The sequence below is a fragment of the Barbus barbus genome, assembly GCF_936440315.1.
Source record: "Barbus barbus genome assembly, chromosome: 25".
Classification (NCBI taxonomy): Eukaryota; Metazoa; Chordata; class Actinopteri; order Cypriniformes; family Cyprinidae; genus Barbus; species Barbus barbus.
In genome coordinates this window covers 16223161-16241155 of record NC_136753.1, presented here as the reverse complement: position 1 = coordinate 16241155, position 17995 = coordinate 16223161, and the positions used below count along the sequence as shown (strand labels likewise).

Here is a 17995-nt window from a genome sequence, read left to right as displayed (position 1 = left end):
AATTGTACACAATTGCATAAAACAGCAGCAGAACAAAGGAATAAGCATCTCGAATGGAAATGGGACATTGTAACTCCGTTGCCTGTTGGCTCCAGACATCACACAGAAATAGCTGCTGAATCAGTAGGTGTGGTGCCATGGCAACTGGGGCTCAGGTTTGATGTCACAACGACTCACCATAGCAACCAGCCCAGATTGCCTGTCACAGCATGAGGTCAGTGTTGCCATGGAGACACACCAACTGAGCAATGGGCTTGCCTTCTTTTTTAGCAGAGTTTGTGTGTAAGGAAGGGAGGGTGCAAACAAGCCATGTTAAAAAATGCACCGCCACAGCCAGCACATTTCCCCAATTAACATTCAGCTTATTCACGCAGGTGTTTCACTGTTCTTGCCCAGTGGAGTGAATCACAGTCTTAAAATCTTGATCAACAAAGAAAAAGTTGGTATTTACATATAAATTCCCCCTTCCAAACAATTTGAACCACTTAAAGGGGTCATGAACTGATAAATCAAAATTCCCTTGATCTTTGACATACAAGAGGTCATTGTACTATAAAAACATCCTGTAAGTTTCAGAACTCAAAACTTTCTCATTAATCTAAAAACAGCTTAAATTGAAGCCAATCTGCCAAAAAGACAGGTTGTCGAATGTGCCACTTTATGACGTAATAGTGTGGCTAAACACCACCTCCGCAGAAGATCAATGCTCACCTCTGCATTTCTACCTGTTAACCCCCGCCCATCGATTCTACATCACTGCCTGTTTAGCCCCACCCATTGATTGTACATCACTGCCTGTTTAGCCCCACCCACTGATTCGAGCATGTACTCAAAGGCCCCGTTTACACTAGTGCGTTTTCATTTTAAAACTGCGTTAAAAATACCGTTAGAATGAAAGCAATCAACGTTTACACTGGTGTTTCCGCTGTGTTTCAGAAACGATGTCCGTCTACACCACACCACCGAAAACTCATGTCACGTGACCATTCATGCAGTTACAACCATAGATATGTATAAGTAGATCCCCTATTATTTAGATGGCAGACGCGTCTACATGCGAATGGGGGATCTACCCATACATATCTACGGGTACAACAATGAGGTCAAGGATACGCAGTGCAAATGTGGGCTGCCACACTATGGTTTTCAAAAGTCTCAGTTTTGGTCCGTTTAAACTGAAACGCAACCCCAGAGTTTTCAAATTAAAACGGGGTCTGCAGCGTTTTCAAAAGTCTTCGTTTTCGACCTTGAAAACGTGGGAGTAGTGTAAACGATAGGCATAACCGTAGCAAAAGTTATGCGTTTTAAAATGAAAATGCACTAGTGTAAACGGGGCCAAAGACTATAGAATACCCTTAAAAGGATCTGATGTAGTGTAAATAAAGAGAACTGTTTTTATTACGTGGTCATTATTGATTTGTCTGTTATTACAGATCAACTGATATGAGTATTTATGCATTTTTAACCTAAATCACATCAGCGTCCATCTATGAAGGATGTAGGCTGTCAAATATACACAACTATTAGCCAATCATAGCAGTGGGTGTTTACTTGCGAGTCTACAATCTGCCACACCTATTTAAATAGAGCATTCTAATGAGGGGGGTCAAAACAGGACAGAAAATAGTCTATTACTTCTCAATTATGATGCTTTTTGATGTCAAAAAACTTGATAACATTATAAATGGACCTCAGAGAGCAGTGAAAACAAAAAAACAAAAAACAAATAACAAAGGCAGGCTACGACCCCTGTAAACTGTATTTCAACATTCCAACAACTTTTAATTGGACAATTTCCACTCAGAACCTAGAAGTCTTGGTCTAAAAACATGGTTGTTGTTGGGTTTTGAGGACTGGAGCTTTGGGGAGGGCTGTGTTTGTGTTTCTCTCTCCGACGCCTGACCTACGGCCCACCTTCATGAATAAGCATGTGGCGCAAAACCCCCTCTCCTTCAACAGAGCTTTTCATTATAGTGGGACATTGTGTAGGGGCCCATTAAGGATGAATACAAGCTTTAAAGCCTGAAGCAACACGCGTGTGGCGTCACGCTTAACCCAGCGTTATGAAAACTACAGGAACAGACTTGACTTGAGCCCGAGCTCAAACGTTTGTAGTTTTATTTAGCAGACAATCTCAACAGCTGAATGTAATGTGAGACCATGTAGTGTAGTACTGGGTGTTGGGTGCCACCTAGTGGGGCCCTTTAGCAAATCTGATACTGATAGGCTGTAGTTGCAACCACACACGTACACAAAGGGCTTAATATGATCTAATTATATTGAGACAGCACAGAGTCATATAAGAGCTTTAACACAACCCCTGATTATCCACTGAAACATGCAGGCAGTCAGCGACTTCTCAGTTCTCATCTGCTTATCGTGTTTACCTGCAAAAATCTTACTCTGAGGTCAGGTTAAACTGTGTATAAAAGTTAAAAAGACAAATGAATACCTTCAAATATTTATAAGAAATTGATTATATTTAACCACTTATTTTAGAATCCAGATCCTAACAATAATATAAATATAGAATTTCATAATAATATAAAGGGATGTAAACAAAATAACAGGCTGCAGTCGTTGAACTTTATGATGTTCCTGTTTTTCTTTTAATTATTCATGCAATCTTTGTACTATCAACACCCTAGTTATTATATAATAACTGCTCATAAAGCTTTAATAAAGCTAAATCGCAGTGCTCAAACTCACTGCACTTGTCCCAATGTATTGGATTTTGTGGACAGCCTTGGCCTACAAATGTTTCACACTTGTATGTATATCCACCCAATGCACCACCCAGTTCTAGATTATATTCTTCTGGAGAGATCATACAGACACTCTGAACACCTGGAACCTTACTTTTAGGTACTTTAAAATATGATCATCATACACACCACCATATCACATATTGTAGTGACAAATCCCCTCTGACCACTGTATAACTGCCTATATGTTGTTTTTGTCTGTAATCCTTCCTGATATTACCCAATGAAAATGCTCAAATCTATGCTAAGTTTAACAAATTCAGCATTTTATTCATTTTTGTCTTTTAAACAAAACTGAAGATATTAATCTTAGCTTTATAATTTAATTTATATATTTAAATGTGTATAATTTATGTATTTGTAGCTCTATATAATTATAAGTTTGAATTTAAAGCCGTTTTGAATTTCAACAGTGATTTAGATGAACTACTTAAAAAGACTTGCATATTTTGACTTGCATATGTGTTTTTAATCCAGCAATTGTGAAAAGAAAAAAAAAGACATTTCAAAAACTTGACTCTGTACACTGTGCCAATGCAAGCAAGTCCGACAAGAATAAGATTGAATTAAACTGCTGCACATACTCCATTAAACATTATGCTGAAGTTAAATTAACACTTTTCAAAATATTTAATTATTTTAAAAAGTGTGCCTTTTCAAACGACAAGGGTATTTGTCAATTTTGGAACTGAAATGAGGGAAGTGGACACCTAAAGTAAACAGCCAAGAAGTCGGAGTTAACAGTCAATGCTGAGAGCCAAACATGATCTGATTAATCAGCTGCCTGGCCAATTAACTTAGAGCAAAACAACCATATTTATCTATTTGTCGATGAAACTTCCTAAGAGATTAAGCAAGAATTTATGATGTAACTTTTCCTTATTAAAACAGTAACATGTATTTGCCTGTGCAGTCTGCCAAAGGCTCAGCATCTGTTCACTTGTGCCTTTCAAAGAATGCAAACACGCAGGAGCCAATAAGAGAACCAAACAAGCCCCACTCTACTTTACTGAGTTTTGGGGGAAGAAAGAGGCAGTTCAAAGGTTAAGTAGAGATGTAGACTGAGCAGAATTAGACTGCTAAAGTAACCAGAACCAGGTGGTGGAGTCATGCTTTTATATGGCAGACCAGTTTAATACCAAAAAGCTTTCATGCTTATAACTGAAAACGTGTTTTTAGGATTAAAATTTTCCAGGTAAATCCAAACACAAGGCAATTGTCAAACATGAAGCCTTTATGTACTTCAACTGATTGGAAATAGCAAAGTTTTTATTAGCTGTCATTTTGAGTCACATACTGCATACAATTGTTTGTGGTATTTTTCAGGAGAGACATAAATCATTCCTAAGAAAATGGATGGAGCTCATCTAATGTATCATTTAAAGACACGTTTCCTGTTACAACAATCACCGCTGAAAAGAATGAAATGATCTGGTGCAGTACACTGTTGCCTTCATTCATTGTGCTGAAGATGAACACAAAACTGCAATGTCTTGATAACCAGCAAATTGTGGAGTCAAATTTAATTGACGAACCAGGACTACACCATTAGATATTTAATGAGTCTTCCCCGGACTAACATATTCGTTTGTGACTCAATCAGAAAATATCATCTCAAAGGACACCCATACAGTTACTTGTAATATAACCTCTGACAACTGGAATGAGAGTGGCTTCTGAATGGGTTACTTCTTTCCGAGAGACAAGCTGCAATGCAAAAAGAAGATTTTTGTCAACATCTATATTTTTAGCCAATGTAATTAATTAAGAAATCACAAAAATGCACTTTTTTCCTTTTGAGGAGGCATACAGTTCTTACTTGTTAAAAGAGTCGTCCTGTAGATTCAGAACCAAACTATCTGCGCTCAGGTAAACCCTGTTCTGTGAAGCTGCCACCTGGAAAACAACCTTCATCTGGTCAGGGCTTTGAGAAAGGACATCAAAACATTCAGCTTTTTCCAAAAGGAATTGAATAAATGTTAAGCCAAAAAAAGCCATCCAAGACCAGCTGAACTTTGGCAGAACAGCTAGTGAACATCAAATATTTACATGGGCGAAAAACACCTTTTTTCCAAAGCGTACCATTTACATCAAGAAAACTCATTAAAAATGATGAATAAATAAAATGAAGTGAATAACAACATCGTACCGTTTTGGCGATATTCTGCGCTGCTCTGATTCTTCTGAGTTTAAGGTATCCAGGATTCTTTGTGACAGCCTCCCCTAACTGTGAATTAGATCAGATCAAACTAAAGTTCTCATATTTATAGAGAAAATCATTCTCATATTATTAATTTCTTACATGAATAATACTTACATTATATAATACTATTCTAATATAATAATTATTATTAATAATTATAACAACAGTAAATACAATAACAATATACTAATAATATGATATAATAAACAAAATAAGAAAATGAAAGGGGTCATATGATGTTTACCTTTTATGTAGCTGTTTGTGCATGTATACGATCTGCAGAGTTACAAAGCGCAAAGTCTCCCACAAAAGGATTTATTTTATCTAAAAGAGAAGGCTGATCCAGACCGGGCTAAAACGCCTCATTAAAACACGCCCCCACAAGTCTACGTCACGATGTGGAAATATTTGCGTAATGCAGCCCAAATGTTCACGCAAAGAAAGGCGGTGTGGTTTCAGTAACCGCAGTAGTGTTGATGCAGCCATGTCTGGGAGACGCTGTGTGTTTCTATGCAAAAAGCAAAAAGGGTCAATTCCAAATTTGCTATGACAATCTGGTGCTTCTGAATGAGCAACCAAGTATGTTTTGTTATTAGTTTAAGTATTTTCTATTGACTGTTCAAATGCGGAGATTTGCGCAGCGTAGAGTAACGCGTCGTGTGTGTGAAAGAGAGAGAGAGAGACAGGGTTCGGGTTGCATAATTAATCGGATTTCTAATTGCAATTACAATTACGAATGTCACAATTACGTAATCGTTCAAAGCAACAATGAATCGTTCAGAATCCACTTATGTTACTCCGTGTGCTTAAGATGTTTTCTTTTCTTTCTACATGTTATCTTAAGGGTTTTTGCATTGTTTTAATTTTAGTTTTAGTATAGCATTATAATACCATACATATTTTTACTTTTTTATTTAAAGAAGAAACCAATCCAATGTATAGTTCACATTTGAGGCTTAATATAGAAGTTTTTCAGTTAGAGTGTTTTCAGCTTGTTTATTTTCATTTAACATATGGCATGCAGTTGCTGTAAACAATGGTATAAACATCATTCAATGTAAATTGTGATGATCGTAATTAATAAATCGCAATTACAATTTCAAGGGAAAAATCAACAATTATGATTTTTGTCATAATCGTGCAGCCCTAGACAGGGTCACATCACAGCGGAGTGTACAGCCCGTGAGAAATCATAGCACATCAGCGGTCTTAACCGTGGCTTGTGGGCAAACACATACGAGCATCATAACGGTTTCTGTCACGCGACTTTGTTCCCCTTTCGGGCTTGAACTGATGGTCAAACTAAGGACATTATTAACCGTCTTTACATTTATTTTAAAAGCTAAAGCTCGCGATTATGGAAAGAGGCGTTATATTTCCGAAGTGTGCTTGTGGTTTTCGGCCAATCACAATGCACTGTGTCAGCTGGCCAATCAGAGCAGACTGCGCTTGTCAGAAGGAGGAGCTTTGTTGAAAACGAAGCGTTTGAGAGAGGCAGGGCATAGAGAACCTACAATAATCTACAGAATTTGAAAAAAAAAAAAGTGTTTTTTGAACATTAAAGCTTGTCAACATATTCTGTTACACCAAATACACAAAATAATGATAACACAAAATAATGATGATTAAAATAGCATCATATGACCCCTTTAAAAATAAAATGTTTAAATTACCCATGACATGTGGACTTGTGAGTGTTTGGCAAAAGTAAATATTTTTATGTAAGAAGCTCAAACCATTTTGGCTGCCTCGGCCTCTCCTTCAGCTTGGATGATCTTCTGCCTCTGTTCTTGTTTTGCTTTCTCCACAAAGAACTGAGCTCTTTGCGCCTCCTGCTGGGCTGGAAGACCATAAACAATTTTATTACAATAATTATGCCCACATATTCTATGCTACAACACACCAGAGCCTAATTTTACCTACCAACTTGTTTGGCCTCCACAGCTCCTGTGTACTCCTTGCTGAAGCTCAACTCCGTGATGGCCACGTCGTCGAGAATAATGTTGAAGTCCTTTGCACGTTCAAAGAGCTCTCGTCGGATGAGCAGAGAGACCTGAATGAAATCAGTGGAGAACATAGATTAAGAATATAATAATTTTTAGACTGTAATTGAGTTTTGCCGCCTTTTGAATATGGACGGTTCATATCTAGAATATGTCTTTCAAAACTGAGTAACAGATTGTGAGAAAATACTAACCTGGGCTCTTTGTGTAATTAGTTGGGATGCGTTAAATTTGGCGACCACACTCTTCAGAACTTCATTTACAATGGACGGCAGCACACGCTCATCGTAGTCCTTCCCCAGATGCTGGTACATTACAGGAAGGTTGGAAGCCACAGGTCGTGACAGCACACGCAATGCGATGTTCACCATCTGCAGGTCTGACCACATTACATTTTCATGTAAGAAATAACTTAATGACTTACAGATTTGGTAACCACATTTAAATAAAATATTGAAAAAAAAGCATGACTATGACAATGAAATAAAATTCAAAAATTTACCTTTGCTTCCTGTTAAAGATGCTATTTTTCTTGGTTTGGCTCTGATATCATATATGATTGGATATTGAAACCATGGTATCCTATAAGAACAATGTTGTTATTTATTTATTTTTTTAGATTTTTAAAGCTACAGCTTTCCTTTTTTATTTGGGTGAGATTTGGTTTTGCTTTCAAAGAGAACAAGTATAGAAAACTGTTCAACAAGTCATTAAAAAATGTACCTGAAGTGGAGACCCTCAGAGAGGACTGTATCCATCTGCATCCCTCCAACTCTATTAAAGATAATTGCACGCTGACCACCCTCCACTAAAAACAAGATGATTTTTGTGAGTGATGGCATTATCAGTCCTCTAAATTTATTATATTCATTTCAAAAGTTTAATGTTCAAAATTCCTGTAAAAGCAAAGATTATTTTAGCAGCCATTACGCCAGTCTTGAGTGTCACACAATTCTTCAGAAATTATTCTAATATGCCAAATTTACTAAGGTAAAAAAAAAAAAATAGTTTTGCAACTTATATAAAAGATTTTTATAAAAGATTTTTTTGATCAACAGAAAGTTCAAAAGAACAGCATTCATTTAAAATAAACATTTTACTGTCAATTTAATGCATCCTTGCTGAATTCAAGTAATTTCTTTCAAAAACAAAACCTTGATCAGGAACTTTTGAATAGTAGTGCATAAATATACTGCACTAGACTTCTGAGCTCTATTTCTAAAACCTTTAAGTAATACTTTACACTATGGTAATACTGAATTACCTGTATATGTGGCCTCTTTGACTCCATAAGCAAGTGCACCTGCTCCAATTAATAACTTCAGGCCAAGTCCAGCACCCTTTGAGCCAGAGGACATGCGTCCGGCGAGATCCTTTAGGTTCTGGAGCAACCTCTGTGAGATTATAAAATTATAATATTCATTTTCAGTGGAAATTACATTGACAATATTACCATTAAGTTATATCAATAGGAAAATCTTCAGACAGGGTCTTACCAAAAGGGTTAAATGTTAGGACAGCGCCATCATTTGACACTTAATGGGTATAATAATCATGTCTAGAATTTTCCAGTTTTATATTTAACGTTGCTCTATTAAAGTATTAATATAAATAACCATTGTCTGGGAAAATGACTTTATTAGCAGACATTCTGATTCAGATCATGCAAGCGCAGGAACTGTGATAAACAAATTAGGAAACCTTGCATTAAAATATTAAAATTAATTGTGAGTCTACACCAACTACCTAGTATGTGTATGTAATACAACCTAGTTGTTCCAGTTCATATTAAACGTCAAAGGCCGAGGTGGCTTTTGGAGCAGCCGGTATCAGGAGGCAGGACTTCAGTACAGATATTCAAAGTCAAAACATGTTATTCAGAAACTATTCATATTTAAATCCATATGAATAAGTCTAATTTTAGTTTATATCTCTGACAGCACGTTTAATCTTAAGATGTGGTTTAGTGTATGAGCAGATCAGGGTTACTGATCATGTACTGTATCTCTTTTCCGATTTCTGTTGCCAAGCTGAAAGTGGCATTGCATAAAAAGTTGCCCCTTTCATTACTGAGTATTTATAAAATTATGTTATAAATAAAATTTATTCAGATATAAGATAGTATACTCACGTTAGGGTCTTTATTCGCCATGCTTGCAAGAACTACCCAAGGTCGTCAAGAACAACTTCCGCTCAAACCGGAAGGAATTCTGGGTAATGTAGTTCTCTCGGTTAAATACACGTTTTGGACATTACTACATAGAGAACGGCTAATCTTTAAAGGGCAGCTATATGCTAAGTCATATCCAAGTCTATATATTTAATTTTAAACAAATTTGATGTAACTGGGCCCAAATGACAGCCATTAAGATATTTTAAATGGATAAAGATTTGCGCTCTAGTCAATTCTATGTGATTAATGTAAAAATCTAAACTGGACAAGCTGTTTTTTATTTGTTCTTATTTTCTACTTATTTTATGTCATGCTCATGGACATACAATGTGTGACATTAAAACTGGCCACAAAACATTTATAAGATCACTCATTCTGCCGAGAAATGCCAGAGAGAAAGTATTAATATGAATATTTTAATCCATAATTATATCATTTATCTTAAAACACAGCCTATCTTACAGTTTAACTAAAAAAAACAAAACAACGAGACCATGAATAACCACACAGACTGGGAGCAAACCTTTTAAAAACAGCTGATAAGGAAGCAGTGTACATCGCAGGATTGAATTCTAGAAGGAGAAGAAGAAAAATATACAAACAGGTAATTTACACAACCAGGTTGTCATGAGCATGATAGCTCTTATGTACAAGTCCTTATCTGCCATAAAACTGGTGTGACCATTTGTCTTGAAACTTAATGCTGTTGTCACAGCGCCTCAGAAGAAATACTCAGAATGTAGTGTCTCCTCTGGCTATTCAAACTTGTAGTGTTGGGTCCATCCTCTGGAGTGACAGTAAAAAAGAAAAAAAGAAAAATTGAAAGATTCCATGTCTCAGACGTAGAAGAGTCGTACCCGGGATGTGCTGACATGAAGATCGTCATCATAAAACTTGGTCTCTATAACAACATTACCACTGCAAGAGAAGAAATTTAATGTGCGATTAATATTGCAACTTTTACTAATATCTAATAATTAGAATATCAGAATTACTTTTTTTCCCTAAGAAAACTCTTACGTTAAGACATTTGCAGGCATCATCTGTGACTCTGGTGCAGCTTCTATCAAAGACTGCCATGTGTTTGTAGAGTTAGGAATCACAAAGCCAAACTCAAAAAACCACTCTGAAAAAAAGACAAGGTACACGTGTAAGTGCTTTTTTTCACAATAAAGTTTTAACAATATAATTGAAAAGATTTTTGAAAGTCAAAATGCAAAAGGTTTTCAAATTACACAGATAAAGTAACCTTACAAGTAAAGTCTGAAAATTAATATTTAATATAATATCAGTCTAATTCCACAAAACTATGAAGACAAAATTTAAATAGCCGACTGTTACATTGTGAATTAGTGGTGAATGTGTAAAGCCTGGAATACACTACACGATTTTGGCCCCGATTTTACAGTTTGAACAAGTTGACGCTAGTTGAGGAAAGTCAGAGCCAGTCTGCAGATTACAGATTCCACAGAAAATCTCGTAGTGTATGATGGTCACAGACTCCAATTTTTTAACTTCAGACTTTGATTCTATCCAGTCGAAGGATATCAAACATGTTTGATATTTTCAGCTGATTTTAGAACACATATTTTTTCATTTGTCATGCGTCTCCTAGCAACAAGGTGCACGTTTCTGCACGAGTTCGTTGTGATCGGAACAACTTTAAAGTCTGGTAGTGTATGATCCTTGGTCGCGTAATGCATGATGCCCAGTTTTCCTTGGTCACGGTTTACAAAGTCTGTAAGTGTATGATGCCTAGTGTTTTAAAAATCTGTTCAGATTTTAAAAGTCGTGTAGTGTATTCCAGCCTTAAATGACTTATTGAAAGAAATCTTCGAATATTGCATTTAAACTATACTGTTCAGGTTATTCAAGCATATTTGGAATAGTATATATGCATAAACGTTTAAATATTTCACAAGTTACCTCTACCTGTGATTTGGACTGCACTAAATCTAAATCTAACTAGACTATGACCATGATAAAAAGGTCACATGAAAGCAATATTGTGATCAAATTAGCTTTAGCACATTTGATATATGACACAAATTTTAGCAGTGTTTAGTTAAAATGTTTATGTATGTTTTTAAAACCAAAAAGATGAGAATGTATGGTTAGTATTCATTATTCCAAATTTGCTCAAGGAAATAAAAGTGGTGTCTTAAAAGGATAGTTCACCCAAAAATTTTGTCATCATTTACTCACCCTCAAATAGTTCCAAACCTGTATGAATTTCTTTGTTCTGCCGAACACAAGGGAAGATATTTTGAAGAAAGTTTGTAACCAGGCTGTTTTGGGGCACCACTGACTTCCATTGTAGGAAAAAAAAAATACTATGAAAGTCAATGGTGCCCCAGAACTGCTATATTTCCCACATTCTTCAGAATATCTTCCTTTGTGTTCAGCAGAACAAAGACATTCATGCAGGTTTGGAACTACTTGAGGGTGAGTAAATGATGACAGATTTTAAATTTTTGGGTGAACCTACCCCTTTAACCCTTTTTTTAACACTAGTCTTGTGACATTCAGTTTTAACAGGATTTCAGTGGTGATGCTGTTAAAGTGGATTATGTCCTTTTTTATCAATGGACAATGAGTGAAGTCATTTATATGGAGCTCCTTGCTCAAGAAGACATCTCTGTGTTAGATTTTAATGATGTGTCAGAACCAGTCACTTTACAAAAGAGAGCTCTAATTTTACACTACTATCATCACGGCTATTCCTTATGACTAAAGTGCAATGTGCAAGAAAGAATTAGAACAACCTTCTAGACACTGGCCTTTAAAGAAAACTTTTTGCTCCAGTCGGAATTTTTCCAGTTTTTCTATTGAAGAGAAATTCAGCTCTCTGGAGACAGCTTTACATTTCAGGATCTTCTTAGGAACTCGAGCTGAAAAACAAAATCAAATCTATTAGTTACCAGACATGGCCCATTCTGTACCAAATTCAGATCTGAAAACTGATCTTGACCTTTCACTGACATCACTAAAAAAAGCAGTGAAGTAGTGGACATAAGAGAAGAATTGGCATAGCTTAATCGAGTCAATAGTTTAAATCTTTAATGCAAGGTAATGCTGAGAACCACAAACCTTCATGTTCTACCCCAGGAAGAGAGAGGTCTTCAGTTCCCTGCCAGAGAACCTTCCCTGTCTCAGCATCTCTAAGATTCATCCAGTTTCTGAAGACAAGTTAAGGCATGCTGAACAGACTGGCAATGAAAATATCTCCCAATATCAGGGCCAATTTTCTAGAAAATGGCATTTGACAAGAAGATAAATTTGCATGATGTCAACGGTAGATAAAACTTCTCCAAATCAATAACTGGAGTTTTGTGTCAGGCTAATTGGGCCTCAATTAACAGTTCACATAAACATGAAGATTGTGTCATCTTTTACCTCATGTCATTTCAAACTTGTATGACTTTCTTTCATCAAAAGAGATGGTTAGCAGAATGTTCAATAGCCATCAACCTCCAAAAAGAACAAAAAAGCACTATAAAAGCAGTCCATAATACACTTGCACTGTATTCCAACTCTTCTGATTTCTGTGAGGAACACACTTTAATATTTTGCTTGTTTTTTGTGTTCCACAGAGAAAAGTGAGTAACTCTCAAAAGGCACGATGAGGTAAATATTCCCTAAAATTATGTCTAAATTCAAGAGCATCTAATCATTACATTTAGCAGCAATTAGTCATAAAATCGCAAATGCAAACAAGCCCAGCAGGGCTAACTGAAACAGACCACACTTGAAGTCCAAAAACAGCATGATCTGTCAGCTAAATAATGGATTGTGACAATGTCCTGTACTCTCTGTCAATGACATCTGACCTCTTCGTCTTCAGACCACCTGTATGAGCCTCTCAGGCTAGTAAAGCACACTCACACAAGGCTGCATGTGTCATTACAGGTGCATAGCACAGGCCCTAGTTACCAACCCCGTGAGACCTCAGTCAGGGCTGCATAAGTGTGCTAAATGTATCACAAATCCTAATATATCTTTCAAGCATTAATAGCGACACATAAATGCTTAACAAATTCAAATCCCCAAGTTGTTCCTGTATGAATAAAAAGGGCTCATCATAAAAATCCTTCATTAAAAAGTTGATATTACTGACACTACAGCAATTATATATATATATACACACACACACGTTTACTTATCTAAATGGGGACATTCCATAGGCTTAACGGTTTTTATACTGTACAAACTGTATGTGCTATTGCCCTACACCAACCCTACACCTAAACTTAGCCCTCACTGCATTTTTACAATTTCAAAAAAACTTTGTTTAGTTTATTTTTAAACCTGTTTTACAAATGAGGACGTCCCCAAAGGGAGGTTTTTGAAGATTTTGTCAGGTTTACCTCCCTTTATGGTTAAGTAGGTGCACGCACACACACAAACACACACATATATGCATACATATATATATATATATACATATTTTTTTAATTATTATTATTACTATTACTATTATTATTTGGTTCTACTCATTCTTATGGAGACTCAAATTTATATGGAACTATTCTGAGGCATTAAAATACTTGAAATGAATCCTGAGACCCAAATAACCAGAAGCATGAGCCAGGATTCATTCTCAAAATGATCAAACTGAACCAAATGAAACCATTTAGTGGTAGCTTTACTGAATAGATCCCATATTTTCATGCACAATGTATAGACTACAAAAAAACAACAACTACGTTTTAGATGTTTCCCACTTATATTAATGTGCTTAAACATCAATTTGGCAAATTCCAACTTTATGAAAGGTTAAGAGATTCTCGTTTTCCAATTAATTTTATGTGCTATATCCTGTGATATATTTCATCCTGAATTTAGATGCTAGCAGCTGAAGTCACTAAAAATGAATAACTACTCCCTTAAAGTGCCAGGCTCTGTATCTGATGATCTGTGCCAGGCGACTGCATTTGAGATTATTGGTGACAGATGTCTGTGGGATCTCACCTGCTGAGCACACCGAGAGAGTCGCAGGGGAGAGACCCTTTTACTCACAAACACTGTCACTGTCGAGGTAATTAGTCCCTTTGGCGCCTGTGCTTTCATGGAAGCCACTTTCGTTTTTATAAAGTCATCCATTGCTGCATATTGTTGGCATTTCCAGTCTCTTGTTACTGGTGCAAAAAAGCTACAGTAACGGTGTAGTTTAAAAAATAAAAAATAAATAAATCAGTACATCAAACGCATAACATTTTGCCTTATTAAAAATTGTGGCAGTGGAGGCTATGTTAGTTCTAAACCTTTACCAAAAATACACACAGTACTGTGTACCTGGAAGAGGAACATAAAACTAGCCTTGAAAGCACACAAAATCCACATGCCTTCAAAATCTCTAAATACATAATTTAGCACATAATACAATATCTGTCTTTTTCATTATTTAGCACAGTGTTTTTTGTAGGCACTCAAGGGGATGGTGCTTTGCACACAGTAGTCACCTCTGGGGCACACTGGGGTAAAAAAACTACACAGAGCAAATATGATGAAGCCTGGAAATAAAATTGCATAAAATAGCCTTTGAAAATTGTCTGCGTAACTACATTGTGCCAGATTCACGCTGCTATAAAGAACTGTGCTATACTATGATGACACATATTTGGTTTAAAAAAAAGAAAAGAAGCTGTGCTCTAAAATGATGTTCAGGGCCAATGTAATAATAGACATTATGCATAAAAAGATGTTTCTAAATAGTAGTGATATCTATGGCATACCAGCCCATTCTCCAGTTTACTATGAACAACTACGGCATAAAGTTTCAATATTATGTATAAAATGATACCTGAATGTTTTATCCAGAAACTCTAACAGACATTACCTTTCAAAAGTTAGGGGTTGGTAAGATTTTTAATGTTTTGGAAAGACATCTCTTAGGTTCAACAAGGCTGCATTTATTTGAACTTTTGAATTTTGAGCAGCCATTATTCCAGTCTTCAGTATCACATGATGAACACCTTCAGAAATCATCCTAATATGTTGATTTGGTGCTAAAGAAATATTTCTTATTATCATCAATGTTGAAAACAGTTGTGCTGCTTAATATTCCTGCGGAAACAGAAATTAATTTCTTCAGGATTTCTTGATAAATAGAAAGTTCAAAAAAGTTCAAAAAAAGTTATTTTGTAACATTGTCACTTTTGAGAAATGTAATACTTTGCTTTGTAATTTGTATTAAAATGTTTGTAATTTATAGCTGAATAGAAGTGTAAATTTATATAAAACAAAAGACATGACCCCAAACTTTTGAACAATAGTGTAAATGCAAAACATTTCCTTACAGACGATCAACACTGTCGTCCACAAACCTTTCACTGAAAGATAAACATTTGCATAAGTTTTAATCATTTTCCACAGCTTTGCTTCAAAGCAGCACACAGCTGAATGTGAGGAGCATAAGGCAGCAAATCCCTGTCCTTTCAAATCAAGGATTTAAGAATTACCAGCCTGTAAGACAAACCCTTGCTTTCCCAGAGAAGGTCACACAGGGTAGACCAATGTCTACTTGAAGACATATTTGGAAAACAGTGTACATCAGGACTGACAGGGCAGTCTAAATGTTCCAGACATGGCCATTTTCACCCCATCAGAAGGTTCTGATGCTTGTGTGATTATTCTCGTCAGATTTACAGAGCCTATTATAGAAACACTAGCCAATGTTATGCAATCGTGATGGCAGGCACAAACTGTGTGAGGAGATTTCACCTGTCTAATGCACCTGATCCCAAGAATCAGTCTCATAGTATTCTGAAGCCCATGTGAACATTAACCAAACTTTTATCTGAAGGAAAGAACAACATCCCACAGTTAGTTGCTGATGCTGATATGCTCAAATAAATGACAAATTTATTGGGAATTTTACCTGGAAGTGCCTATAATCTTATAAGCACTACAAGACTGCTTTGAAATGACTTTCTTCAATCTAATTAACTTCACCAGTAAATTTCAATTCACATGCCAGTAACTAGGTATGCATATTAACAAAAGCAAGCATATTTATACAATTTATAGAATAACAGACGTAATCTGGATTAGAGAAATTACACCATCTATTCGTTCACACACTACATAAACAAACTGCTTATATATACCGCCTAAAAACTTAACAGGATGAAATCCAAAATTTCATAAACCGTTTAAAAACTCAGCTGGACGTTTAAAAGTTTTAATACATCCAAAATCAGCCGACTGACAGTCTGACACCACAGACGCAAATATAGCACTAGTTTGTTGGTTAAAATGAAAGGCTTTTCTATTTATAGATGGATATTGTTGAAACTGAAATCTGGTATCGAACATAATAACTAGGAAAGCATAACATAAAATTAAAAGAGTTCACCTCCCAGTTTGTCCTGCTAACTGTTATTATCAGCATCTCTTACAGCATCAATAATACTGAAGTCCTGGTTTCATAACTGATAAATGAATGACCTAATCCAGATTTACACCTGAATAAACATAGCTAGCTATAATGCAAAGTTGTGTGAGTTTGAGGTTTGTAGCTAACAGGCTAATCTGTCCCATCATCACTTAAGGATACAGTTTAAACCCCTTCAGAATCTCCTTCGCTCTGTCTTCATCCGAAGACATCTTTTTCCTGGATCTTCAGCTTCAGCAGATGAAACGAGACGAATTAAAACGTTCAGCCGAGGAATATATTGGACAAAATATCTTAAAAATCCACCTCGAAAAAGCTTTTAGTTACAGCGAGATCCAGCTTTAATCTGAACGGATACACTTGATCCGCTCACAACCTACTGTAAATAGATTTTTGTGGGAGACTGATAGCTGGTTCGACCAATCACCTTGCGAGTTTTCGAAGGCCTGGATTAAATGCGCCAATCGTAGCGGAGGTGCAAGAACCAGGGCGGGGTTTGGTTGCGTAGGGACGCGTCACCGATGGCAACCCCTCAAACGTCCTTCGAACGCAGCATAACGGAAGCGCGTGTGAGACAAAAAGTTATCTGTACATTATTTGCTATGGAATAAATAAGGCGCTTCAGGGGATAACATATAAATACAGTTCAGATGAATAACGGCCCAATGTACGAACAGATTGTCCTTTTTATGTAAAACATTTTGATGTCACGAATTGTCGTTAACAAACATGCCAAAATATTTCAGACAAAAATATGCTGGAGCAATCAATGGGTTAACCATCTTTGTATGTACTCCATTTGATTCTTTACGATAGATTTCAAAATAGCATAAAATAAAAAAATATATTTTTTAAAAGTTTTATGTTTTTCTAATTATTAACAAATGAATAACATGTATTATAACAATTATAATAGAAAGGCTCATCCTAATGTAAACAGCATGCTTTAGTGTAGTGCAGTGTAGAGGTGCTTTATGTAAATTCATGAATTCGTTTTCCATCAAAACATTTAAATAAATTAATTATATATATATATATATATATATATATATATATATATATATATATATATATATATATATGTGTGTGTGTGTGTGTGTGTGTGTGTGTGTATGTATATATATCCTCTGAGGAGGCAAGGGGCAAGGGAGGCAGTGTCTCCTCAACAAATTGGATGAGAAAATAATCGATATTCCAAAAATAAATCTCAAATATTATTAAATATGAAAGTCACTCGTTTTTAGTAACACTGTCAAACAGCGACACCCGCAGGTAAAATTACAGCAAAGGCTTGCCTCCCTTCAGTCCATAGACTTTCAGCAGAGAGCCCATAGTGTGCCGTCACTTTTCTGGGGGAAAGTGTTTGATTCGTGTGATAAATCCCGCCTCTTGTTTTCGTGCGAACTCTCGCCTGAATGAAGGAAATTAAGGCATTATTGACTGATTATAAAACAA

General features: G+C 36.0%; 2 protein-coding genes across 4 annotated transcripts; both read right to left on the bottom strand.

Moving 5' to 3' along the window:
* Positions 1-3216: 3216 nt before the first annotated feature.
* Positions 3217-9166, bottom strand: LOC306845312 (prohibitin-2-like). 3 transcript variants are annotated; one of them, XM_079378017.1, is made up of 11 exons: positions 9103-9166; positions 8741-8813; positions 8236-8365; positions 7695-7779; positions 7474-7553; positions 7166-7350; positions 6892-7021; positions 6705-6808; positions 4915-4992; positions 4585-4661; positions 3217-4472 (listed from the first exon to the last, which is right to left on the bottom strand). In XM_079378017.1, the coding sequence occupies exons 3-11, from the start codon at positions 8327-8329 to the stop codon at positions 4451-4453; spliced, it is 855 nt and encodes a 284-aa protein (XP_079234143.1). In that variant the 5' UTR covers positions 8330-8365; positions 8741-8813; positions 9103-9166; the 3' UTR covers positions 3217-4450. The 3 variants fall into 3 exon arrangements, with proteins under 3 accessions (XP_079234143.1, XP_079234142.1, XP_079234144.1); XM_079378018.1 differs by having other exon boundaries at positions 3883-4472; positions 8718-8813; positions 9103-9154; XM_079378016.1 differs by lacking the exon at positions 8741-8813.
* Positions 9103-16927, bottom strand: LOC306845313 (retinal rod rhodopsin-sensitive cGMP 3',5'-cyclic phosphodiesterase subunit delta-like). Its single transcript, XM_079378019.1, has 5 exons — positions 16703-16927; positions 12235-12323; positions 11910-12035; positions 10165-10270; positions 9103-10062 (listed from the first exon to the last, which is right to left on the bottom strand). The coding sequence occupies exons 1-5, from the start codon at positions 16750-16752 to the stop codon at positions 9981-9983; spliced, it is 453 nt and encodes a 150-aa protein (XP_079234145.1). The 5' UTR covers positions 16753-16927; the 3' UTR covers positions 9103-9980.
* Between the last annotated feature and the right edge of the window lie 1068 nt (positions 16928-17995).

What these genes read in the sequence shown, in the direction of transcription:
- LOC306845312 (XM_079378016.1), bottom strand. Translation starts at nt 9,123, where the DNA reads ATGGCGAATAAAGACCCTAAC. An exon ending in CAAAGAGGCCACATATACAG is followed by an intron (nt 7,780 to 8,235) that starts GTAATTCAGTAT and finishes TCTTGTTTTTAG; the next exon opens with TGGAGGGTGGTCAGCGTGCA. An exon ending in CAGGACGACTCTTTTAACAA is followed by an intron (nt 4,473 to 4,584) that starts GTAAGAACTGTA and finishes TTTGCATTGCAG; the next exon opens with CTTGTCTCTCGGAAAGAAGT.
- LOC306845313 (XM_079378019.1), bottom strand. Translation starts at nt 16,752, where the DNA reads ATGTCTTCGGATGAAGACAGAGCGAAGGAGATTCTGAAGGGGTTTAAA. An exon ending in ATTCTGAAGGGGTTTAAACT is followed by an intron (nt 12,324 to 16,702) that starts GTATCCTTAAGT and finishes ACTTGTCTTCAG; the next exon opens with AAACTGGATGAATCTTAGAG. An exon ending in ATGCCTGCAAATGTCTTAAC is followed by an intron (nt 10,063 to 10,164) that starts GTAAGAGTTTTC and finishes CTTCTCTTGCAG; the next exon opens with TGGTAATGTTGTTATAGAGA.